The sequence below is a fragment of the Salmo trutta genome, unplaced genomic scaffold, assembly GCF_901001165.1.
Source record: "Salmo trutta unplaced genomic scaffold, fSalTru1.1, whole genome shotgun sequence".
Lineage (NCBI taxonomy): Eukaryota > Metazoa > Chordata > Actinopteri > Salmoniformes > Salmonidae > Salmo > Salmo trutta.
The window spans coordinates 991250-1014852 of record NW_021823237.1 but is presented as its reverse complement, the minus strand read 5'-3'; the positions used below and the strand labels follow the sequence as shown (position 1 = coordinate 1014852).

At 46.2% G+C, this 23603-nt stretch overlaps 1 protein-coding gene across 3 annotated transcripts in view; it reads left to right on the top strand.

Moving 5' to 3' along the window:
- The first annotated feature begins 9145 nt into the window (after positions 1 to 9145).
- Positions 9146 to 23603, top strand: part of ptpro (protein tyrosine phosphatase receptor type O) — a 106721-nt gene continuing 92263 nt past the window's right edge. For all 3 annotated transcript variants that reach the window (XM_029748374.1, XM_029748375.1, XM_029748373.1), the window contains exon 1: positions 9146 to 9647. In XM_029748374.1, coding sequence (XP_029604234.1) covers positions 9525 to 9647 — 123 coding nt within the window. In that variant the 5' untranslated portion in view covers positions 9146 to 9524. The remainder of the gene's footprint in view (positions 9648 to 23603) is intronic.

The window sequence follows — 23603 nt, the reverse complement described above, 5'->3', positions numbered from 1 at the left end:
TTGTTTACATCGGATATGTTCTTTAATGTAAATCATCAGACCCCCTCCTCTTCCTTCAATCCTGTCTCTCCTGAAAACATTGTAGCCAGGCACAATCAAAGCAGCACATGGAGAGTTTTTATGGAGCCATGTCTCTGAGAGGCAGAGGAAGTCAAGGTTGGAGTCTGTGAGTAGATGTTGAATTTGATCACTTTTTGGAATGACACTACGAATGTTCAAGTGCCCTCCTAGTAGTCCCTTGGGCTTAGCCCGTGGGTCCCAGATGACTCGAGAGTGATTGACACATTGAAAAAAGTTAAATTTTCTGTGTTTTCTGACAGCTGGGTTTAGGCCGTTTTGTTTCGTTTTGATTAGGGGCAGTTCGGTAGCGGAACCAACAATCCCTCCCGCTTGCACTGGATGTGGGGAACTAATTAAAACGACTTGCGTACCAGAAGCAAAGTCAGGGATTGCATATAGCGGCTTGGGTATGTTTGAAGAGTTAAAATCTATCCTGGAGCCGGGTGAATCGAGAGAAACCATGGGACGATAGCACTCACCCACTTCCACAGCGGCGATGATCTGTGGACGAGGCCACCCCCTGCTTTCCACTCCGGTGAGTATCGCTGGCTCGGTGATGTTAGGCCCAGGATTAAGTTGCACATCCCCGGAGAGCAGCAGGGTAGTGAACAGGTAGTTTAACAGTTTCCGATAAATGTTGGACTTGTGTTTGTCACGCCTAAGCGGTTCAGTGGAATAGGGAGCGAGGTAGACTTGGCCATTATTCAGAACATTATGGTATGCTGTGTATAGTCCGCTCCGGTGGATCGGTGAACCAATGTGTTTGGTGTAGATATTCTCCGGCAGTAGATTTGTGTCATCCCAGCAAGGACGCACTGAGATTATCAGTAGAGCAGCTACATAACTGACAATCATGGCAAAGTACATGTTTTACCGGAGACACTGTTTTGAATCTGACAATTAATCTGGATGGTTGTACAGTCGTCTCAAATAAAACTGTGAAGGACCTCGGCGTTACTCTGGACCCTGATCTCTCTTTTGAAGAACATATCAAGACTGCTTCAAGGACAGCTTTTTTCCATTTACGTAACATTGCAAAAATCAGAAACTTTCTGTCCAAAAATGACGCAGAAAAATTAATCCATGCTTTTGTTACTTCTAGGCTCGACTACTGCAATGCTCTACTTTCCGGCTACCCGGATAAAGCACTAAACAAACTTCAGTTAGTGCTAAATACGGCTGCTAGAATCCTGACTAGAACCAAAAAATTTGATCATATTACTCCAGTGCTAGCCTCCCTACACTGGCTTCCTGTTAAGGCAAGGGCTGATTTCAAGGTTTTACTGCTAACCTACAAAGCATTACATGGGCTTGCTCCTACCTATCTTTCCGATTTGGTCCTGCCGTACATACCTACACGTACGCTACGGTCACAAGACGCAGGCCTCCTAATTGTCCCTAGAATTTCTAAGCAAACGGCTGGAGGTAGGGCTTTCTCCTATAGAGCTCCATTTTTATGGAATGGTCTGCCTACCCATGTGAGAGACGCAGACTCAGTCTCAACCTTTAAGTCTTTACTGAAGACTTATCTCTTCAGTAGGTCCTATGATTAAGTATAGTCTGGCCCAGGAGTGTGAAGGTGAAAGGAAAGGCTGGAGCAACGAACCGCCCTTGCTGTCTCTGCCTTGTCGGTTCCCCTCTTCCCACTGGGATTCTCTGCCTCTAACCCTTTTACAGGGGCTGAGTCACTGACTTACTGGTGTTCTTCCATGCCGTCCATGGGAGGGGTGCGTCACTTGAGTAGGTTGAGCCACTGACGTGGTCTTCCTGCCTGGGTTGGCGCCCCCCCTTGGGTTGTGCCGTGGCGGACATCTTTGTGGGCTATACTCGGCCTTGTCTTCGGACGGTAAGTTGGTGGTTGTAGATATCCCTCTAGTGGTGTGGGGGCTGTGCTTTGGCAAAGTGGGTGGGGTTATATCCTGCCTGTTTGGCCCTGTCCGGGGGTATCATCGGATGGGGCCACAGTGTCTTCTGATCCCTCCTGTCTCAGCCTCCAGTATTTATGCTGCAGTAGTTTATGTGTCGGGGGGCTAGGGTCAGTCTGTTACATCTGGAGTATTCTCTTGTCTTATCCGGTGTCCTGTGTGAATGTAAATATGCTCTCTCTAATTCTCTCTTTCTCTCTTTCTTTCTTTCTCTCGGAGGACCTGAGCCCTAGGACCATGCCTCAGGACTACCTGGCATGATGACTCCTTGCTGTCCCCAGTCCACCTGGCCATGCTGCTGCTCCAGTTTCAACTGTTCTGCCTGCGGCTACGGAACCCTGACCTGTTCACCGGACGTGCTTGTTGCACCCTCGACAATTACTTTGATTATTATTATTTGACCATGCTGGTCATTTACGAACATTTTAACATCTTGACCATGTTCTGTTATAATATCCACCCGGCACAGCCAGAAGAGGACTGGCCACCCCTCATAGCCTGGTTCCTCTCTAGGTTTCTTCCTAGGTTTTTGGCCTTTCTCAGGAGTTTTTCCTAGGGAGTTTTTCCCAGCCACCGTGCTTCTTTCACATGCATTGCTTGCTGTTTGGGGTTTTAGGCTGGGTTTCTGTACAGCACTTTGAGATTTCAGCTGATGTACGAAGGGCTATATAAATACATTTTGATTTGATTTGATTTGATTTGACACGTTCCCGGAAAAAAAAAAACTCCTTTGTTGTAAACTGTTAAAATGTTTAAAATGTTAGGTAAAATGTTAGGTACAATAGCAAAAAAGTTGTCTGATACAGTTCAGCAGGTCTCAGCCTTGTGTGCCACTTCTTAGGTGTGTCACTGATGATGTGTCCAGGAGCATCAAGAGATGTATTCATTCAACCTGTCCAGTACGCAGACGACCTGCTCACAGAGCTTCCTGTACAGGTAATCTATTTCCGTAAAGTGTTGAGGCCAGCAATTAAAGACAATGAGAGGCTCAATGAAACATGTTACAGAACTTCTGTATTTCAAGCACCACTCCCTTCTTCCTAGTTTCCCCTGATGTTGCTACGGCGATCAAGCAGTTTTTTTTTATCATCCCTGTATCTGTCGCTTCTGCATAGAGATTGTTTTCTAAACTGAAACTCCTAATGATCTGAAGCATTGGTCTCTCGGTCTGATTGGCGCTTTTGAACGCCTGAGTTTAAGCCCTTCTCATCGTACTGGCGCGGTTGTAGCCTTGAACACGGTATTTGTTCGCCGATGTCCCCTTTATGCCGATGTCCCCTTTATGCCGATGTCCCCTTTATGCCGATGTCCCCTTTATACCGATGTCCCCTTTATACCGATGTCCCCTTTATGCCGATGTCCCCTTTATGCCGATGTCCCCTTTATACCGATGTCCCCTTTATGCCGATGTCCCCTTTATGCCGATGTCCCCTTTATGCCGATGTCCCCTTTATGCCGATGTCCCCTTTATGCCGATGTCCCCTTTATGCCGATGTCCCCTTTATGCCGATGTCCCCTTTATGCCGATGTCCCCTTTATGCCGATGTCCCCTTTATGCCGATGTCCCCTTTATGCCGATGTCCCCTTTATGCCGATGTCCCCTTTATACCGATGTCCCCTTTATACCGATGTCCCCTTTATACCGATGTCCCCTTTATACCGATGTCCCCTTTATACCGATGTCCCCTTTATACCGATGTCCCCTTTATGCCGATGTCCCCTTTATGCCGATGTCCCCTTTATGCCGATGTCCCCTTTATGCCGATGTCCCCTTTATGCCGATGTCCCCTTTATGCCGATGTCCCCTTTATGCCGATGTCCCCTTATGCCGATGTCCCCTTTATGCCGATGTCCCCTTTATGCCGATGTCCCCTTTATGCCGATGTCCCCTTTATGCCGATGTCCCCTTTATGCCGATGTCCCCTTTATGCCGATGTCCCCTTTATTGCCGATGTCCCCTTTATGCCGATGTCCCCTTTATGCCGATGTCCCCTTTATGCCGATGTCCCCTTTATGCCGATGTCCCCTTTATGCCGATGTCCCCTTTATGCCGATGTCCCCTTTATGCCGATGTCCCCTTTATGCCGATGTCCCCTTTATGCCGATGTCCCCTTTATGCCGATGTCCCCTTTATGCCGATGTCCCCTTTTATGCCGATGTCCCCTTTATGCGATGTCCCCTTTATGCCGATGTCCCCTTTATGCCGATGTCCCCTTTATTGCCGATGTCCCTTTATGCCGATGTCCCCTTTATGCCGATGTCCCCTTTATGCCGATGTCCCCCTTTATGCCGATGTCCCCTTTATTGCCGATGTCCCCTTTATGCCGATGTCCCCTTTATGCCGATGTCCCCTTTATGCCGATGTCCCCTTTATGCCGATGTCCCCTTTATGCCGATGTCCCCTTTATGCCGATGTCCCCTTTATGCCGATGTCCCCTTTATGCCGATGTCCCCTTTATGCCGATGTCCCCTTTATGCCGATGTCCCCTTAATACCGATGTCCCCTTTATACCGATGTCCCCTTTATACCGATGTCCCCTTTATACCGATGTCCCCTTTATGCCGATGTCCCCTTTATACCGATGTCCCCTTTATACCGATGTCCCCTTTATACCGATGTCCCCTTTATACCGATGTCCCCTTTATACCGATGTCCCCTTTATACCGATGTCCCCTTTATGCCGATGTCCCCTTTATACCGATGTCCCCTTTATACCGATGTCCCCTTTATGCCGATGTCCCCTTTATGCCGATGTCCCCTTTATGCCGATGTCCCCTTTATGCCGATGTCCCCTTAATACCGATGTCCCCTTTATACCGATGTCCCCTTTATGCCGATGTCCCCTTTATACCGATGTCCCCTTTATACCGATGTCCCCTTTATACCGATGTCCCCTTTATACCGATGTCCCCTTTATACCGATGTCCCCTTTATGCCGATGTCCCCTTTATACCGATGTCCCCTTTATGCCGATGTCCCCTTTATGCCGATGTCCCCTTTATACCGATGTCCCCTTTATGCCGATGTCCCCTTTATACCGATGTCCCCTTTATACCGATGTCCCCTTTATACCGATGTCCCCTTTATGCCGATGTCCCCTTTATGCCGATGTCCCCTTTATGCCGATGTCCCCTTTATACTGATGTCCCCTTTATACCGATGTCCCCTTTATGCCGATGTCCCCTTTATGCCGATGTCCCCTTTATACCGATGTCCCCTTTATGCCGATGTCCCCTTTATACCGATGTCCCCTTTATACCGATGTCCCCTTTATACCGATGTCCCCTTTATGCCGATGTCCCCTTTATGCCGATGTCCCCTTTATGCCGATGTCCCCTTTATACTGATGTCCCCTTTATGCCGATGTCCCCTTTATACGTTCAATCGGTTACAGTCGGTCTTTTTCAAGGCCTGAGGCACTTTTTTTCGGTCACATTTCTGAAGCCCAAACAAAGAAACATTTTATATTCCAAATACATATGGAAATTAAAACGGTTTTATGAATAATTTTTTTTTGGGGGGGAGGGATACTCTCAAAATGATTTGTGTCCTTTTTTAAAAAAAACACTATGATAGACATCAAGATGGAGGCTTAACGGGACATTCCAGCGACAGGGTGGATTTTCTGACAGGAAATCCCTCTTCATCTGTCACGTCCTGACCAGTAATAGGGGTTATTGGTTATTGTAGTTTGGTCAGGGCGTGGCAGGGGGGTGTTTGTTTAGAGTGTTTCGGGATTTGTTGGGCTATGTTCTATGTTAGTCTATTTCTATGTTAGTTCTAGTATGTCTATTTCTATGTGGTGTTTATTGGGTGGACCTTCAATAGGAAGCAGCTGCTCCTAGTTGCTTCTAATTGAAGGTCCTATTTAAGAGGGGATGTTTTTTTTATGGCTTTTGTGGGTAGTTATTTCCTGTTTAGTGTTGTTTTGTTGTTGTTTTTGTATACGTGTTTATTTTTTGTTTTCCTTCTTCAATAATAAAATGAAGATGAGTATACACATTCCCTCTGCGTTTTGGTCCAATTCTGTAACGCCCTGGCCATAGAGAGGGTTTTTTTGTTCTTTATTTTGATTAGGCCAGGGTGTTACATTGGGTAGGCGTTCTATGTTTTTTCTAGGTTTTGTATTTCTTTGTTTTGGGCCGTGTGTGTGTGGCTCCCAATCAGGCACAGCTGAAGTTCGTTGTTGTTGATTGGGAGTCACACATAAGGAGCATGTGTTGTCTTTGGGTTTTGTGGGGGATTATTTCTGTTTAGTGTTTTGCACCTGACAGGACTGTTTGGCTGTCGGTTTTCTTGTTTGTTTTGTATAGTGTTCTTACGTAATTAAAAATACAAAGATGAACACTAACTCCGCTGCGTATTGGTCCACTTTCTTGGACGATGACTTCTCTGTTTCGTCTGACGAAGAAGACAGCCGTTACAAATCCCTACGACACACGTTCCCTCTGCGTTTTGGTCCAATCCCTACGACGACCGTTCCCGCTGCGTTTTGGTCCAATCCCTACGAGACCCGTTCCTGCTGCGTTTTGGTCCAATCCCTACGAGACCCGTTCCCGCTGCGTTTTGGTCCGATCCCTACGACACCCGTTCCCGCTGCGTTTTGGTCCAATCCCTACGACACCCGTTCCCGCTGCGTTTTGGTCCAATCCCTACGAGACACGTTCCCGCTGCGTTTTGGTCCGATCCCTACGACACCCGTTCCCGCTGCGTTTTGGTCCAATCCCTACGAGACCCGTTCCCGCTGCGTTTTGGTCCAATCCCTACGAGACCCGTTCCCGCTGCGTTTTGGTCCGATCCCTACGACACCCGTTCCCGCTGCGTTTTGGTCCAATCCCTACGAGACCCGTTCCCGCTGCGTTTTGGTCCGATCCCTACGAGACCCGTTCCCGCTGCGTTTTGGTCCAATCCCTACGAGACCCGTTCCTGCTGCGTTTTGGTCCGATCCCTACGACGACCGTGACATCACCCCTTTAGAATCTAATCCAGAACATAACGGCAGACGACGGAAATGAACCAACTGTTATGACAGACAGAGAAACTCTGTAGAGGATTCCTTCATGTGAGATTATTTAAGAGTGGTGTCACAGGCGTCGATGAACGGCGACCAAAATGCAGCGGGTATAGTGCTCATCTTTCCTGTTTATTTAGAAAAAACACTCAAAACGAAATAAACAGACGACGAAAACAGTTCCATAAGGCTCCCAGGCTATACAGAAAACAACCACCCACAAAAACACAGGAAAAACAGGCTGCCTAAGTATGGCTTCCAATCAGAGACAACGACAGACACCTGCCTCTGATTGGAAGCCATTCCCGGCCAAAACATAGAAAAAGAAACATAGAAATAAAAAACTAGAACCAAAATCCCCTAGAACCCAAAAAAAAAAAAAAGCACAAAACAAACACCCCCTGCCACACCCAGACCAAACTACAATTACAAACACCCCCTGCCACGCCCAGACCAAACTACAATTACAAATAACCCCTTTTACTGGTCAGGATGTGACATGTGGATATTCCGATCGAATGTCTTCAAAACCGTTTTCCATTCATTCCCAGGGATGTTCCGTGAAATAAATAAATAAATCTGATTTAATTTTTCCTCGACATCCCTTTCTGAAAAGAAGAGCGCAGGACTACTGTAATGTAGGCTATTCATGTTATATAATATGGGCTTATCACCAAGAAGGGGGCATTCAATTCAATTAACACAATATTTCAATTTACACTTGTAGCGCTCGTCGTAGTGGACGGACCAAGGCGCAGCGGGTTGAGTGCTCATATTAACTCTATTAGAACACTTATAAACAAAACAGGGGGGGACGGGGACGACCGGCCGACAAACAGTCTTGCAGGCAACACACAGCTACGCAAAGAACAAATCCCATGACAAACACAGTCCTATTTATAGGACCTTCAATCAGAGGCAACGATAGACAGCTGCTTCCAATTGACGGCCCCAACCCCAATTACCTAAAACATAGAAATAGAAATGACTAGACAGAACATAGAAATACACTAACATAGAACAATGACAAAAACCCCGGAATACATAAACCAAACACCCCTCTACATACACACACACCCCCCGAACCATATAAAACAAACACCCTCTGCCACGTCCTGACCAAACTATAATAACCAATAACTCCTATTACTGGACAGGACGTGACAGCACTGTTAATGTTGGAGGATTTAATTAGGGCCAATAGTCCAATAGCCTCTTACCAAACCCTGTTAACCTGTTGTAACCCTATTATAGTGATAAACATATTGATCTGAGAGAGGGACAGACGCAGTCTGTCAGCAGAGATAATGCAGGGAGAGCTCGTCTCCACTCCCTCCCTCCCTCCCTCCCTCCCTCCCTCCCTCCCTCCCTCCCTCCATTCATCCTTCTATCTGATGATAGTAGTCTAGCTGGTGCTGTTCCAGTCTCCCTCCCTCCCTCCATTCATCCTTCTATCTGATGATAGTAGTCTAGCTGGTGCTGTTCCAGTCTCCCTCCCTCCCTCCATTCATCCTTCTATCTGATGATAGTAGTCTAGCTGGTGCTGTTCCAGTCTCCCTCCCTCTCTCCATTCATCCTTCTATCTGATGATGATAGTAGTCTAGCTGGTGCTGTTCCAGCCTCCCTCTCTCCCTCCATCCTTCTATCTGATGATAGTAGTCTAGCTGGTGCTGTTCCAGCCTCCCTCTCTCCCTCTCTCCCTCCATCCTTCTATCTGATGATAGTAGTCTAGCTGGTGCTGTTCCAGTCTCCCTCCCTCTCTCCATTCATCCTTCTATCTGATGATAGTAGTCTAGCTGGTGCTGTTCCAGCCTCCCTCTCTCCCTCTCTCCCTCCATCCTTCTATCTGATGATAGTAGTCTAGCTGGTGCTGTTCCAGTCTCCCTCCCTCTCTCCATTCATCCTTCTATCTGATGATGATAGTAGTCTAGCTGGTGCTGTTCCAGCCTCCCTCTCTCCATCCTTCTATCTGATGATAGTAGTCTAGCTGGTGCTGTTCCAGCCTCCCTCCCTCCCTCTCTCCATTCATCCTTCTATCTGATGATAGTAGTCTAGCTGGTGCCGTCCCAGCCTCCCTCTGTACAGATCAGGGCGGGGCGTTGGAGAGAGAGAGAGAGAGAGAGAGAGAGAGAGAGAGAGAGAGAGAGGGGAATGCAGCCTCTGTCTCTGCTCTCCTTCCGTTTTGTAGGATCAGTCTGCCTCTGTTCGTTTCGTCCCTTAAAGAAATGATGGCCACTGCAGCGTTACTCCCTCCATCCATTTCGCCGACACATCGCGGCTGTTCGGACGGCTGTTGAAAAATCGACACCCTACGTTTCAGATATGGCCCATATCGGGGCGGTGTGACACAAGGAACGGCACCAAGTGGATGATCTTAACGCACGTTTAGGGAGGACCGGGTGGTCGCGGAGGAGAGCGGAGACTATTGTGCTCCCAGGTTCGGCGGAGAGAGAGAGAGAGAGAGAGAGAGAGAGAGAGAGAGGATCGCTCGATGGTCTGATGGCGCAGAAAATTCGCCATTGTCTGGATGTGCAAATCTCCGGCGAGCCCTGAGAACAGAAGCCCGATCGACTCCCTTCAGTTGAACAACAGTAGAGATACCATGATCTCATCGGTGCCTTGCGTTTTATATCTGCTGTTCTGTATCCAGGTAAGACGGAGCAGTTTCTGTTCAATCATTACTAATCAATAGAGAGAGAGAGAGAGAGAGAGAGAGAGAGGAGAGAGACAGCGACAGAGAGAGAGAGGGGGAGAGAGAGAGAGACAGAGAGAGAGAGAGAGAGAGAGAGAGACAGAGAGAGAGATGGTCCGCATGTCTGATGGTAAATGAAGCTGAAGACGTCTGTTTTTTTTTCACGGAACAGCCTCTGCTCTAACATCCCGAGGACAGCCTTTCAACGTGTATTTATGGATATAAAAACACCACCGTTATAATACTTTCATACCTATTATCGTGCCAAATGTGGTCTAGGTCGGGAGATAACGCGGTATGGCATGCTAGGTCTGGAGATAACGCGGTATGGCATGCTAGGTCCGGAGATAACACGCTATGGCATGCTAGGTCTGGAGATAACACGCTATGGCATGCTAGGTCTGGAGATAACACGCTATGGCATGCTAGGTCTGGAGATAACGCGGTATGGCATGCTAGGTCTGGAGATAACACGCTATGGCATGCTAGGTCCGGAGATAACACGCTATGGCATGCTAGGTCCGGAGATAACACGCTATGGCACGCTAGGTCTGGAGATAACACGCTATGGCATGCTAGGTCTGGAGATAACACGCTATGGCATGCTAGGTCTGGAGATAACGCGGTATGGCATGCTAGGTCTGGAGATAACACGCTATGGCATGCTAGGTCCGGAGATAACACGCTATGGCACGCTAGGTCTGGAGATAACACGCTATGGCATGCTAGGTCTGGAGATAACACGCTATGGCATGCTAGGTCTGGAGATAACACGCTATGGCATGCTAGCTCTGGAGATAACACGCTATGGCATGCTAGGTCTGGAGATAACCACGCTATGGCATGCTAGGTCTGGAGATAACACGCTATGGCATGCTAGGTCTGGAGATAACACGCTATGGCATGCTAGCTCTGGAGATAACACGCTATGGCATGCTAGCTCTGGAGATAACACGCTATGGCATGTTAGGTCTGGAGATAACACGCTATGGCATGCTAGGTCTGGAGATAACACGCTATGGCATGCTAGGTCCGGAGATAACACGGTATGGCATGCTAGGTCTGGAGATAACACGCTATGGCATGCTAGTTCTGGGGATAACGCGGTATGGCATGCTAGGTCCGGAGATAACGCGCTATGGCATGCTAGGTCTGGAGATAACGCGGTATGGCATGCTAGGCCTGGAGATAACACGCTATGGCATGCTAGCTCTGGAGATAACACGCTATGGCATGCTAGCTCTGGAGATAACACGCTATGGCATGCTAGGTCTGGAGATAACACGGTATGGCATGCTAGGTCTGGAGATAACACGCTATGGCATGCTAGGTCTGGAGATAACCCGCTATGGCATGCTAGGTCTGGAGATAACCCGCTATGGCATGCTAGGTCTGGAGATAACCCGCTATGGCATGCTAGGTCTGGAGATAACACGCTATGGCATGCTAGGTCTGGAGATAACACGCTATGGCATGCTAGGTCTGGAGATAACACGCTATGGCATGCTAGGTCCGGAGATAACACGCTATGGCATGCTAGGTCTGGAGATAACACGCTATGGCACGCTAGGTCTGGAGATAACACGCTATGGCACGCTAGGTCTGGAGATAACACGCTATGGCACGCTAGGTCTGGAGATAACACGCTATGGCACGCTAGGTCTGGAGATAACACGCTATGGCACGCTAGGTCTGGAGATAACACGCTATGGCACGCTAGGTCTGGAGATAACACGCTATGGCACGCTAGGTCCGGAGATAACACGCTATGGCACGCTAGGTCTGGAGATAACACGCTATGGCACGCTAGCTCTGGAGATAACACGCTATGGCATGCTAGGTCTGGAGATAACACGCTATGGCATGCTAGGTCTGGAGATAACACGCTATGGCATGCTAGGTCTGGAGATAACACGCTATGGCATGCTAGGTCCGGAGATAACACGCTATGGCATGCTAGGTCTGGAGATAACACGCTATGGCATGCTACCTCTGGAGATAACACGCTATGGCATGCTAGGTCTGGAGATAACACGCTATGGCATGCTAGGTCTGGAGATAACACGCTATGGCATGCTAGGTCCGGAGATAACACGCTATGGCATGCTAGGTCCGGAGATAACACGCTATGGCATGCTAGCTCTGGAGATAACACGCTATGGCATGCTAGGTCCGGAGATAACACGCTATGGCATGCTAGGTCTGGAGATAACACGCTATGGCATGCTAGGTCCGGAGATAACACGCTATGGCATGCTAGGTCTGGAGATAACACGCTATGGCATGCTAGGTCTGGAGATAACACGCTATGGCATGCTAGGTCTGGAGATAACACGCTATGGCATGCTAGGTCTGGAGATAACACGCTATGGCATGCTAGGTCTGGAGATAACACGCTATGGCATGCTAGGTCTGGAGATAACACGCTATGGCATGCTAGGTCTGGAGATAACACGCTATGGCATGCTAGGTCTGGAGATAACACGCTATGGCATGCTAGGTCTGGAGATAACACGCTATGGCATGCTAGGTCTGGGTTCTGTAATGTTTCTCCGGGATAAATTGGGTCATTCGACTGTGAGGCTGTGGGAGGGAGGGAGGGAGGGGGGCTCTCTGTGATTCCAGCATCACTAGACTGACATCATCCCCGAGCAGGGTAGAACGGAAGGATACAGCTTCTAGTATCATATATATATCACAACTATAGGTTTACGATACAATGTATCCAGTCCTGAAACAGCTTCTAGTATCATATATATATATCACAAACTATAGGTTTACGATACAATGTATCCAGCCCTGAAACAGCTTCTAGTATCATATATATATATCACAACTATAGGTTTATGATACAATGTATCCAGCCCTGAAACAGCTTCTAGTATCATATATATATATCACAACTATATGTTTACGATACAATGTATCCAGCCCTGAAACAGCTTCTAGTATCAAAAATATATATCACAACTATATGTTTACGATACAATGTATCCAGTCCTGAAACAGCTTCTGGTATCATATATATATATCACAACTATAGGTTTACGATACAATGTATCCAGTCCTGAAACAGGTTGCATTCCGATCCCACCAGTCTGTCTGTCTAGAATGAGATTCCTGTTCCGTCCAGACTGAATCGGGCCTGGACTCGCCACTACATCATGTCCAAACAGACAACAGGATGGGTAGATGATGCTGCAGGCCCGAGGTTACGGAATAACAGCAGGGCTTCTCACACAGAACAGGGCTTCTCGGGGCTTCTCACACAGAACAGGGCTTCTCAGGGCTTCTCACACAGAACAGGGCTTCTCAGGGCTTCTCACACAGAACAGGGCTTCTCAGGGCTTCTCACACAGAACAGGGCTTCTCAGGGCTTCTCACACAGAACACATTGATAACATCCGAGGCTTTTTTTTATCTATCAAATATATATGGTTTCTTGTGCCTCAAGAAAGGAATCAACATTATTTTGAGTGGGAAGACAAGACGTATTTTCACCAGTATCCTGATAGAAGTTCTCTGTGTAAAATACATTGTGTGTTTTGTGTTGTCACCAGGGTTAGATGTAAAGGATTACAACAAAAAAAACAGTAACTCAAATCAAATCCAATGTTATTGGTCACATACACATGGTTAGCAGATGTTAATGTGAGTGTAGTGAAATGCTTGTGTTTCTAGTTCCCGACAGTGCAGTAATATCTAACAAGTAATCTACCAATTCCACAACAACTACATAATAAACACAAATCTAAAGAGATGGAATAGGAATATGAACATATAAATATATGGATGAGCGATGGCCGAACGGCATAGGGAAGATGCAGTAGATGTTACAGAGTACAGTATATACATATGAGATGAGTGATGTAGGGTATGTAAACATTATTAAAGTGACTAGTGATCCATTTATTAAAGTGGCCAATGATTTCAAGTCTGTATGTTGGCAGCAGCCTCTGTGTTACTGATGGCTGTTTAACAGTCTCTCTGTCCCAGTGATGGCTGTTTAACAGTCTGATGGCCTTGAGATAGAAGCTGTTTTTCAGTCTCTCTGTCCCAGTGATGGCTGTTTAACAGTCTGATGGCCTTGAGATAGAAGCTGTTTTTCAGTCTCTCGGTCTCAGCTTTGATGCACCTGTACTGACCTCGCCTTCTGGATGATAGCGGGGTGAACAGGCAGTGGCTCGGGTGGTTGCTGTCCTTGATGATCTTTTTGGCCTTCCTGTGACATCAGGTGGTGTAGGTGTCCTGGAGGGCAGGTAGTTTGCCCCCCGGTGATGCGTTGTGCAGACCTCACTACCCTCTGGAGAGTCTTCCGGTGGAGGGTGGAGGGTGATGCAGACTCACTACCCTCTGGAGAGCCTTGCGGTTGAGGGTGGAGGGTGACGCGGTCTGCAGACCCTCACTACCCTCTGGACACACCAATCAGAGACCTACTATGGTGACCACCAATCAGAGACCTACTATGGTGACACACCAAACCAATCAGAGACCTACTATGCTGACACACCAATCAGAGACCTACTATGGTGGCACACCAATCAGAGACCTACTATGCTGACACACCAATCAGAGACCTACTATGGTGACACACCAATCAGAGACCTACTATGGTGGCACACCAATCAGAGACCTACTATGCTGACACACCAATCAGAGACCTACTATGGTGACACACCAATCAGAGACCTACTGTGGTGGCACACCAATCAGAGACCTACTATGGTGACACACCAATCAGAGACCTACTATGGTGGCACACCAATCAGAGACCTACTATGCTGACACCAATCAGAGACCTACTATGGTGACCACCAATCAGAGACCTACTATGCTGACACCAATCAGAGACCTACTATGGTGACACACCAATCAGAGACCTGCTATGGTGGCACACCAAATGTGTTTGATGGATTGTGGGTAAAGAGCAGGAATATGCTTTTGTAAACCGACTTGCCAAAACTATAGTTTGTTAACAAGAAATTTGTGGAGTGGTTGAAAAACGAGTTTTAATGACTCCAACTTTAAGTGTATGTAAACATTTATTTTGTTAAATTTTATAAACAGTTTTGACCCATATACAGTTGAAGTGGGAGGTTTACATCCACTCAGGTTGGAGTCATTAAAACTCGTTTTTCAACCAATCCACAAATTTCTTGTTAACAAACTATAGTTTTGGCAAGTCGGTTAGGACATCTACTTTGTGCAGGACACAAGTAATTTTCCAACAATTATTTACAGACAGATTATTTCACTTATAATTCACTGTATCACAATTCCAGTGGATCAGAAGTTTACTATAACAACCACTGTCTAGTGTATATAGAATGGACCAGACCCTATAACAACCTGTCTAGTGTATATAGAATGGACCAGACCCTATAACAACCTGTCTAGTGTATATAGAATGGACCAGACCCTATAACAACCTGTCTAGTGTATATAGAATGGACCAGACCCTATAACAACCTGTCTAGTGTATATAGAATGGACCAGACCCTATAACAACCTGTCTAGTGTATATAGAATGGACCGGACCCTATAACAACCTGTCTAGTGTATATAGAATGGACCGGACCCTATAACAACCTGTCTAGTGTATATAGAATAGACCAGACCCTATAACAACCTGTCTAGTGTATATAGAATGGACCAGACCCCATAACAACCTGTCTAGTGTATATAGAATGGACCAGACCCTATAACAACCTGTCTAGTGTATATAGAATGGACCAGACCCTATAACAACCTGTCTAGTGTATATAGAATGGACCGGACCCTATAACAACCTGTCTAGTGTATATAGAATGGACCAGACCCTATAACAACCTGTCTAGTGTATATAGAATGGACCAGACCCTATAACAACCTGTCTAGTGTATATAGAATAGACCAGACCCTATAACAACCACTGTCTAGTGTATATAGAATGGACCAGACCCTATAACAACCTGTCTAGTGTATATAGAATGGACCAGACCCTATAACAACCTGTCTAGTGTATATAGAATGGACCAGACCCTATAACAACCTGTCTAGTGTATATAGAATGGACCAGACCCTATAACAACCTGTCTAGTGTATATAGAATGGACCGGACCCTATAACAACCTGTCTAGTGTATATAGAATGGACCAGACCCTATAACAACCTGTCTAGTGTATATAGAATGGACCAGACCCTATAACAACCTGTCTAGTGTATATAGAATGGACCGGACCCTATAACAACCACTGTCTAGTGTATATAGAATGGACCAGACCCTATAACAACCTGTCTAGTGTATATAGAATGGACCAGACCCTATAACAACCTGTCTAGTGTATATAGAATGGACCAGACCCTATAACAACCTGTCTAGTGTATATAGAATGGACCGGACCCTATAACAACCTGTCTAGTGTATATAGAATGGACCAGACCCTATAACAACCACTGTCTAGTGTATATAGAATGGACCAGACCCTATAACAACCTGTCTAGTGTATATAGAATGGACCGGACCCTATAACAACCTGTCTAGTGTATATAGAATGGACCGGACCCTATAACAACCACTGTCTAGTGTATATAGAATGGACCAGACCCTATAACAACCTGTCTAGTGTATATAGAATGGACCAGACCCTATAACAACCTGTCTAGTGTATATAGAATGGACCGGACCCTATAACAACCACTGTCTAGTGTATATAGAATGGACCAGACCCTATAACAACCTGTCTAGTGTATATAGAATGGACCAGACCCTATAACAACCTGTCTAGTGTATATAGAATGGACCAGACCCTATAACAACCACTGTCTAGTGTATATAGAATGGACCGGACCCTATAACAACCTGTCTAGTGTATATAGAATGGACCAGACCCTATAACAACCTGTCTAGTGTATATAGAATGGACCAGACCCTATAACAACCACTGTCTAGTGTATATAGAATGGACCAGACCCTATAACAACCTGTCTAGTGTATATAGAATGGACCGGACCCTATAACAACCACTGTCTAGTGTATATAGAATGGACCAGACCCTATAACAACCTGTCTAGTGTATATAGAATGGACCAGACCCTATAACAACCTGTCTAGTGTATATAGAATGGACCAGACCCTATAACAACCTGTCTAGTGTATATAGAATGGACCAGACCCTATAACAACCTGTCTAGTGTATATAGAATGGACCAGACCCTATAACAACCACTGTCTAGTGTATATAGAATGGACCGGACCCTATAACAACCTGTCTAGTGTATATAGAATGGACCAGACCCTATAACAACCTGTCTAGTGTATATAGAATGGACCAGACCCTATAACAACCTGTCTAGTGTATATAGAATGGACCGGACCCTATAACAACCACTGTCTAGTGTATATAGAATGGACCAGACCCTATAACAACCACTGTCTAGTGTATATAGAATGGACCAGACCCTATAACAACCTGTCTAGTGTATATAGAATGGACCAGACCCTATAACAACCTGTCTAGTGTATATAGAATGGACCAGACCCTATAACAACCTGTCTAGTGTATATAGAATGGACCAGACCCTATAACAACCTGTCTAGTGTATATAGAATGGACCGGACCCTATAACAACCTGTCTAGTGTATATAGAATGGACCAGACCCTATAACAACCTGTCTAGTGTATATAGAATGGACCAGACCCTATAACAACCTGTCTAATGTATATAGAATGGACCAGACCCTATAACAACCTGTCTAGTGTATATAGAATGGACCAGACCCTATAACAACCTGTCTAGTGTATATAGAATGGACCGGACCCTATAACAACCTGTCTAGTGTATATAGAATGGACCGGACCCTATAACAACCTGTCTAGTGTATATAGAATGGACCAGACCCTATAACAACCTGTCTAGTGTATATAGAATGGACCGGACCCTATAACAACCTGTCTAGTGTATATAGAATGGACCAGACCCTATAACAACCTGTCTAGTGTATATAGAATGGACCAGACCCTATAACAACCTGTCTAGTGTATATAGAATGGACCGGACCCTATAACAACCTGTCTAGTGTATATAGAATGGACCAGACCCTATAACAACCTGTCTAGTGTATATAGAATGGACCAGACCCTATAACAACCTGTCTAATGTATATAGAATGGACCAGACCCTATAACAACCTGTCTAGTGTATATAGAATGGACCAGACCCTATAACAACCTGTCTAGTGTATATAGAATGGACCGGACCCTATAACAACCTGTCTAGTGTATATAGAATGGACCAGACCCTATAACAACCTGTCTAGTGTATATAGAATGGACCAGACCCTATAACAACCTGTCTAGTGTATATAGAATGGACCAGACCCTATAACAACCTGTCTAGTGTATATAGAATGGACCGGACCCTATAACAACCTGTCTAGTGTATATAGAATGGACCAGACCCTATAACAACCTGTCTAGTGTATATAGAATGGACCAGACCCTATAACAACCTGTCTAGTGTATATAGAATGGACCAGACCCTATAACAACCTGTCTAGTGTATATAGAATGGACCAGACCCTATAACAACCTGTCTAGTGTATATAGAATGGACCAGACCCTATAACAACCTGTCTAGTGTATATAGAATGGACCAGACCCTATAACAACCTGTCTAGTGTATATAGAATGGACCAGACCCTATAACAACCTGTCTAGTGTATATAGAATGGACCAGACCCTGTATTGATATTTTTTAAAATTTTTTATTTATTTCACCTTTATTTAACCAGGTAGGCTAGTTGAGAACAAGTTCTCATTTACAATTGCGACCTGGCCAAGATAAAGCAAAGCAGTTCGACAACATACAACAACCCAGAGTTACACATGGAGTAAACAACATACAGTCAAAAATACAGTAGAAAAAATAAGACTATATACAATGTGAGCAAATGATGTGAGATAAGGGAGGTAAAGGCAAAAAAAATGCCATGGTGGCAAAGTAAATACAATATAGCAAGAAAAACACTGGAATGGTAGATTTGTAGTTTGAAGAAAGTTCAAAGTTCAAATCTAAATAATATGGTGCAAAGGAGCAAAATAAATAAAATAAATAAATACAGTAGGGGAAGAGGTAGTAGTTTGGGCTAAATTATAGATGGGCTATGTACAGGTGCAGTGATCTGTGAGCTGCTCTGACAGCTGGTGCTTAAAGCTAGTGAGGGAGATAAGTGTTTCCAGTTTCAGAGATTTTTGTAGTTCGTTCCAGTCATTGGCAGCAGAGAACTGGAAGGAGAGACGACCAAAGGAGGAGTTGGCTTTAGGGGTGACCAGAGAGATATACCTGCTGGAGCACGTGCTACAGGTGGGTGCTGCTATGGTGACCAGTGAGCGGAGATAAGGGGGGACTTTACCTAGCAGGGTCTCTTAGATGACCTGGAGCCAATGTGTTTGGCGACGATTATGAAGTGAAGGCCAGCCAACGAGAGCATACAGGTCGCAGTGGTGGGTTGTATATGGGGCTTTGGTGACAAAACGGATGGCACTGTGATAGACTGCATCCAGCTTGTTGAGTAGGGTATTGGAGGCTATTTTGTAAATGACATCGCCGAAGTCGAGGATTGGTAGGATGGTCAGTTTTACGAGGGTATGTTTGGCAGCATGAGTGAAGGATGCTTTGTTGTGAAATAGGAAGCCAATTCTAGATTTCACTTTGGATTGTAGATGATTGATGTGAGTCTGGAAGGAGAGTTTACAGTCTAACCAGACACCTAGGTATTTGTAGTTGTCCACAAATTCTAAGTTTGAACCGTCCAGAGAAGTTATGCTGGATGGGCGGGCAGGTGCAGGCAGCGATCGGTTGAAGAGCATGCATTTAGTTTTACTTGTGTTTAGGAGCAGTTGGAGACCACGGAAGGAGAGTTGAATGGTATTGAAGCTCGTCTGGAGGTTTGTTAACACAGTGTCCAAAGAAGGGCCAGAAGTATACAGAATGGTGTCATCTGCGTAGAGGTGGATCAGAGATTCACCAGCAGCAAGAGCGACATCATTTATGTATACAGAGAAAAGAGTTGGCCCAAGAATTGAACCCTGTGGTACCCCCATAGAGACTGCCAGAGGTCCAGACAGTAGGCCCTCCGATTTGACACACTGAACTCTGTCAGAGAAGTAGTTGGTGAACCAGGTGACGCAATCGTTTGAGAAACCAAGGCTACTAAGTCTGCCGATGAGGATGTGGTGATTAACAGAGTCAAAAGCTTTGGCCAGGTCAATGAATACGGCAGCACAGTATTGTTTCTTATCGATGGCGGTTACGATGTCGTTTTTGGACCTTGAGCGTGGCTGAGGTGCACCCATGACCAGCTCTGAAACCAGATTGCATAGCGGAGAGGGTGCGGTGGGATTCGAAATAGTCGGTAATCTGTTTGTTGACTTGGCTTTCGAAGACTTTGGAAAGGCAGGGTAGGATGGATATAGGTCTGTAGCAATTTGGGTCAAGAGTGTCACCTCCTTTGAAGAGGGGGATGACAGCAGCTGCTTTCCAATCTATGGGAATCTCAGACGACACGAAAGACAGGTTGAACAGGCTAGTAATAGGGGTTGCAACAATTTCGGCAGATAATTTTAGAAAGAAAGGGTCCAGATTGTCAAGCCCAGCTGATTTGTAGGGGTCCAGATTTTGCAGCTCTTTCAGAACATCAGCTGAATGGATTTGTGAGAAGGAGAAATGGGGGAGGCTTGGGCGAGTAGCTGTGGGGGGTGTAGTGCTGTTGAATGCAGTAGGGGTAGTTAGGTGGAAAGCATGGCCAGCCGTAGAAAAATGCTTATTGAAATTCTCAATTATAGTGGGCTTATCGGTGGTGACAGTTTCCTATCCTCAGTATATCCTCATATGACCTAAAGACCTATTGTGGGTTGAAAAGCTCTGTGGTTTGAGTGGTAGACCTGTCTAGACATCTAGGCTATGGATTATTGAGTTCATTTATATAGAGAGTTATGGTCTATCTGCCTGTTTTGTTCATTTATATAGAGAGTTATGGTCTATCTGCCTGTCTGTTCATTTATATAGAGAGTTATGGTCTATCTGCCTGTCTGTTCATTTATATAGAGAGTTATGGTCTATCTGCCTGTCTGTTCATTTATATAGAGAGTTATGGTCTATCTGCCTGGTCTATCTGCCTGTCTGTTCATTTATATAGAGATCTATGGTCTATCTGCCTGTCTGTTCATTAATATAGAGAGTTATGGTCTATCTGCCTGTCTGTTCATTTATATAGAGAGTTATGGTCTATCTGCCTGTCTGTTCATTTATATAGAGAGTTATGGTCTATCTGTCTGTCTGTTCATTTATATAGAGAGCTATGGTCTATCTGCCTGTCTGTTCATTAATATAGAGGGTTATGGTCTATCTGCCTGTCTGTTCATTTATATAGAGAGTTATGGTCTATCTGCCTGTCTGTTCATTTATATAGAGATCTATGGTCTATCTGCCTGTCTGTTCATTTATATAGAGAGTTATGGTCTATCTGCCTGTCTGTTCATTTATCTGCCTGTCTGTTCATTTATATAGAGAGTTATGGTCTATCTGCCTGGTCTATCTGCCTGTCTGTTCATTTATATAGAGAGTTATGGTCTATCTGGCTGTCTGTTCATTTATATAGAGAGTTATGGTCTATCTGCCTGTCTGTTCATTTATATAGAGAGCTATGGTCTATCTGCCTGTCTGTTCATTTATATAGAGAGTTATGGTCTATCTGCCTGTCTGTTCATTTATATAGAGAGTTATGGTCTATCTGCCTGTCTGTTCATTGATATAGAGAGTTATGGTCTATCTGCCTGTCTGTTCATTTATATAGAGATCTATGGTCTATCTGCCTGGTCTATCTGCCTGTCTGTTCATTTATATAGAGAGTTATGGTCTATCTGCCTGTCTGTTCATTTATATAGAGAGTTATGGTCTATCTGCCTGGTCTATCTGCCTGTCTGTTCATTTATATAGAGAGTTATGGTCTATCTGGCCGTCTGTAGCACCAGTGGTGACATCATGGTGCCCCTAGCCGTCCCACCTGGGCCTCCTCCTAACCAGGGAGATGAGGCGAAGCCAACAATGACTCGTTAAAGGTTGTGGGTCAGTCAGACCACCTAACAGTTTGCCCGTCGTATTGAGCCCCAGCGGTCATGCTGCTAGCTAGGCGTTCTACATGTAGGAGGTCGCTAACTCACGAAAGGCCTACCTACTGTCTGTCTGCATACCTCAACTACTAAACCTCTCCTTCCTGTTCCTGTTGTGATGTTGGTGTTTGATACATTAACAAACCTCTCCTTTTCCTGTTGTGATGTCTCCTCTCCTCTCCCCTCCCCCTCCCTCTCCTCTCCTCTCCCCTCCTCCCCCTCCTCTCCTCTCCTCTCCCCTCCTCCCCCTCTCCTCTCCTCTCCTCTCCTCTCCTCTCCTCTCCCCTCCCCTCCTCCTCTCCTCATCTCCTCCCCTCCTCTCCTCTCCCCTCCTCCCCTCCTCTCCTCTCCTCTCCTCTCCTCTCCCCTCTCTCCTCCCCCCCCTCCCCCTCTCTCCTCCTCCCCCTCCCCCTCCTCTCCTCTCCCCTCCTCCTCTCCTCTCCCCTCCTCTCTCCCCTCCCCCTCTCTCCTCCCCCCCCCTCCTCTCCTCTTCCCCTCCTCTCTCCCCTCCCCCTCTCTCCTCCTCCCCCTCCCCCTCCTCTCCTCTCCCCTCCTCCTCTCCTCTCCCCTCCCCCTCCTCTCCTCTCCCCTCCTCCTCTCCTCTCCCCTCCTCCTCTCCTCTCCTCTCCCCTCCTCCCCCTCTCCTCTCTTTTCTCCTCTCCTCTCCTCTCCTCTCCTCTCCCCTCCCCCTCTCCTCTCCTCTCCTCTCCCCTCCTCCTCTCCTCTCCTCTCCCCTCCCCCTCTCCTCTCCTCTCCCCTCCTCCTCTCCTCTCCTCTCCCCTCCTCCTCCTCCCTCTCTTCTCACACGGCCTCTTCTTCTGCTCTGCATATGACATGGTTGGTTTGCCTCCAGAGAAAAATAATTTGCTGTGTGTGTGTGTTGTGTGTGTGTGTGTGTGTGTTGTGTGTGTGTGTTGTGTGTGTGTTGTGTGTGTATGTGTGTGTTGTGTGTGTGTGTGTGTGTATGTGTGTGTGTGTGTGTGTGTGTGTGTGTGTGTGTGTGTGTGTGTGTGTATGTGTGTGTGTGTGTGTGTGTGTGTGTTGTGTTCTCAGACTACAATTTGAAAGGGAAAGAACAAAATGTGTTTTTCTCCCTAATTCACCCTGATACACACACACACACACACACACACACACACACACACACACACACACACACACACACACACACACACACACACACACACACACACACACACACACACACACACACACACACACACACACACACACACACACACACACACACACACACACACACACCACACACACACACACACACACACACACACACAAACACGCACGTCATCATGCCGCGCCACACAGGACATACCATCAACCATCACCACCGGCCAGTCATCAGGCATTATAGAGCCTAGTAACGAGGTGTTGTATTGGTCCAGCCATCAGTAACGAGGTGTTGTATTGGTCCAGCCATCAGTAACGAGGTGTTGTATTGGTCCAGCCATCAGTAACAAGGTGTTGTATTGGTCCAGCCATCAGGGATTATAGGGCCTAGTAACGAGGTGTTGTATTGGTCCAGCCATCAGTAACGAGGTGTTGTATTGGTCCAGCCATCAGTAACGAGGTGTTGTATTGGTCCAGCCATCAGTAACAAGGTGTTGTATTGGTCCAGCCATCAGGGATTATAGGGCCTAGTAACGAGGTGTTGTATTGGTCCAGCCATCAGTAACAAGGTGTTGTATTGGTCCAGTCATCAGGGATTATAGGGCCTAGTAACGAGGTGTTGTATTGGTCCAGT